At 42.6% G+C, this 3208-nt stretch overlaps 1 protein-coding gene across 1 annotated transcript; it reads right to left on the bottom strand.

Annotated features, from left to right (window-relative positions):
• Positions 1-512: 512 nt before the first annotated feature.
• On the bottom strand, positions 513-2123 carry LOC121300238 (zona pellucida sperm-binding protein 3-like). The gene is made up of 4 exons (XM_041228736.1): positions 1968-2123; positions 1452-1558; positions 930-1021; positions 513-716 (listed from the first exon to the last, which is right to left on the bottom strand). The coding sequence occupies exons 1-4, from the start codon at positions 2121-2123 to the stop codon at positions 532-534; spliced, it is 540 nt and encodes a 179-aa protein (XP_041084670.1). The 3' UTR covers positions 513-531.
• Between the last annotated feature and the right edge of the window lie 1085 nt (positions 2124-3208).

Below are 3208 nucleotides of genomic sequence, written 5' to 3'. Positions count from 1 at the left end.
ATACAATTCAGGTGAAGGAAACATGACTGCAAGGGAACCTGTACAGTTTTTTAAAAAAAAGTGAAAAGGCTAACACCATGCAAGTCAAGTGTACACTGGATTAGAGACTGCAGGCTGAACTCACCCTCCAGTGACAGAGCAGGGCTCCTCTGGTAGAATTCCTGGCTTCCAGCAGACAGCTCTTCAGGAAGGATCCTCAGGGGTACAGATTAGTCCAACCCCAGTCATTTAGACAAGTGAAACATTTGAACTTCAAGCAACTGGTTTCATAGACCCTGCTTAACACTAATCATGGTGTTCATTCTCCCTAAAATGAAGATTAGAGTTTGTGAACCAATTACAAAGCTACATACAAACCAGTCCACTTACCTACACTATGCCTTCACAGCAAAGGCATTAGTTCAACTGAGCTTTTGCCATGTTCACAAAGCTGACCATTCAAACACCCCTTAAACCCAAGCAGGACTACTGTGCTCCCAAGTGCTAAACATTCCGGTTTAAAATAGTGTCTTTACAGCTTGCAGCTAATATCTACCCATGGTTGGTGATGAGCGGGTAGGTCTGGCTTGAAGGGCTCAGCTCTGGAGTGCTTGCAGCAACACACGCTTCCATGTAGACCATCAGTGGCATGTGGAATTGCTGCTTCACTGCAGCTGCGATGTTGATGGGGGAACCCAGGAAGAATAGACTGGAGGTGCGTGGGGCTGAGAAGTCATCTGGAGATGAAGGAGGGGAGCATGAGAACAGCAACCCACCCAAGTCATCTCGTTAGCCAGGACAGAGCAGCACCAGAGGAATTAGCCAAAACATTCTCTACTTGACTGGAGGAAGTGACCCAAACACCACAGGCTGCTCCCCCTGCCAGGTTAGGGTTGCACTGGACACCTAAGCCAATAGATAAAATGTACACTGCAGGACAGCAAACTCACCACTCATAATCCCCATGGTAAACTCCAGCTTCCCAAACCCAGAGGCATCCCCAAGTGCAGGGTTATACATTGGAGGAGTCCAGCCAGCAGGTCTGAAGACAACACAGGTAGAAAGCTTTGGTTAGAGCAGCAACACATCAGGACAGTTAGCATTCAGCAGGAGACACTGAACTGGAGAAAATTTGTTGGCAATAGTTAATGGAAACTTACTCCTGCTGCCTTTGCAAGAAGTTAATTGGTTCAGCAACCCTAACACAGTAAATGACTACTTTTGCCAAGGCTACTGTATTCAGTGCCATAAACTGGGTTTAAAATAGTGACCATTAAAAAAACTCCACAATAAAGTACATAAACTGACAAAGTATTACTTGACTTGGAAAATTTAGTTCTCAAATGAAAAATTCCACAAATTAGATACTGTTAAGTCAAGTGTCAGACAGGATGCATGATAATGCTTGAATGAACAGCCCAGAGGCTTGGAACACCTCCTTACAGCATGTTTAAGCCAAGACCAACACTCACCTGGTATAGGTGCACACAATAGCTTGATTGAAGGGAGTCTGGTAGAAGCCACCCTGGGTGGGCTTGTAGGTCAGCACATTCATGTAACTGGTAAGGTTGGCAGTAACCTGGGCAAAGCATGGATAAATGTTAGTTAAACATTTAAAAAAGAAACAAAACTTCAGCTGCAGTTTAAGGCTAAGGCACAGCTCCATCAGTTAACCTTCACAAGAAGGGTTACAGCACACAACATGTCAACAGCATAAAGCAAAGACAATGCATTTAGTTTGTCTAAAAGTGCAAATAGTAATTTCCTTTACAGCTGTCAATACAACGTTTGTATTGCTTAGTCATGTAGCGCATCAAACATTTTTAAACAATTATTACAACCATTACCAATGTTGCAGAAAAAGCTGCAGGAAGTCATCCTAGTACAATGGGTATATTTATACAAGCATGCACAAATCAATACGGTGCAGTGCAATATGAGCTCGAACGCTTACGTGAACCCAACACAAGCCGTTAGAAACCACTCACCATGCGCATAAAGCGGCAGTCCAGCAGGCCGTACTGAAACACCACCATGTTATTACCGGCGCTGCTGCTGGATGGAGGGCAGGTTCCCAGCAGGAGGCCACTCGGGTCCAGAGGTAACGCCGGCCGAAAATAAACCAACAACACCCTCACAGCCATTTAAAATAGCCAAGTACGCACTATTAAGTGTTGCATAAAAGTACGTCACTGTCTGGATATCAGCAAAACGAGTCTGTTAACACACCAACATCATGCACCGGCACAGTCCGTTCTACCAAAACATAAGGCACAAAACACACTAACCCCACGCACGAGTAGCCCACATTACCTTCCTGCGGTGCAGCAAACGGTACACAGCAAAGCGCAAGCACAACACATTTCCACAACGATACCATTTTTCAAAACCAACAGTTACCTACCAAACACTACCGTCCAGGTGGTTTTCTAGCGACATTAATTAGAGTCCTTTGGCAATTAACACTGAGTGGACCACTGACACAGGTGTGACGAGTTGTGCCATTGCGCGGGCGCCTGCGTATATCACGCACATTCCAGAGAAGAAATACTCAACAGTTAACATCAGTTAAAAAATTGGACAGACCTTATTGATTTGTTAACACTCTGGGTTTCGTTGCACCGGCTATGCGTAAGTTCAAATTTAACTTAGTTACACAGCACAACTATTTACTAAGTTTAACAAATGCCTTGTTAGAGGCTTCTCGTTTTCCAGATTGCTCAGGCGCAGTCCGGGCAGACTGGCTGGCGCATCATTAGCACAGTATACATCATTGCGCTCAGCTTTGTGTGGCGAAGGTGCAATTACATTTATTTATTTTTAATACTAGCTATGTATATGCTATTTTAAAATAGCATGTATAATTCATTAATTGTGCTATATTCATATTCAGAATGGTATTCAGTATTTTAGTACATGGTCGATTTCAGTATTTGTACAACTGTTAAAACAAATATTTTGAAATAACATGGCAGTGACATTCATTGTGTATTTCTGAAGGTATGTCTTTTGATAGGGAAATAATGCATGGAGTACACTGCCATTTATGCACTATTTTATGATTCTAAAGTCTATACTTATGGTATCACTGACCTTAAAAGTAGCCTGTCCGAGCAAAAGTAAAAATAATAAAATTAAAACATGTTTAAAATAGCCAATGCCATTTCTACACTGAACAAAAATATAAACGCAACATGCAACAATTTCAAAGATTTTACTGAGTTACAGT

Source organism: Polyodon spathula, chromosome 25 (genome assembly GCF_017654505.1).
Source record: "Polyodon spathula isolate WHYD16114869_AA chromosome 25, ASM1765450v1, whole genome shotgun sequence".
Classification (NCBI taxonomy): domain Eukaryota; kingdom Metazoa; phylum Chordata; class Actinopteri; order Acipenseriformes; family Polyodontidae; genus Polyodon; species Polyodon spathula.
Note: the sequence above shows the minus strand (reverse complement) of the source record. Positions and strands in the feature narration are given on the sequence as shown.

What these genes read in the sequence shown, in the direction of transcription:
- LOC121300238 (XM_041228736.1), bottom strand. Translation starts at nt 2,123, where the DNA reads ATGGCTGTGAGGGTGTTGTTGGTTTATTTTCGGCCGGCGTTACCTCTG. An exon ending in ATTGTGTGCACCTATACCAG is followed by an intron (nt 1,022 to 1,451) that starts GTGAGTGTTGGT and finishes TGTTGTCTTCAG; the next exon opens with ACCTGCTGGCTGGACTCCTC. An exon ending in TACCATGGGGATTATGAGTG is followed by an intron (nt 717 to 929) that starts GTGAGTTTGCTG and finishes CTTCATCTCCAG; the next exon opens with ATGACTTCTCAGCCCCACGC.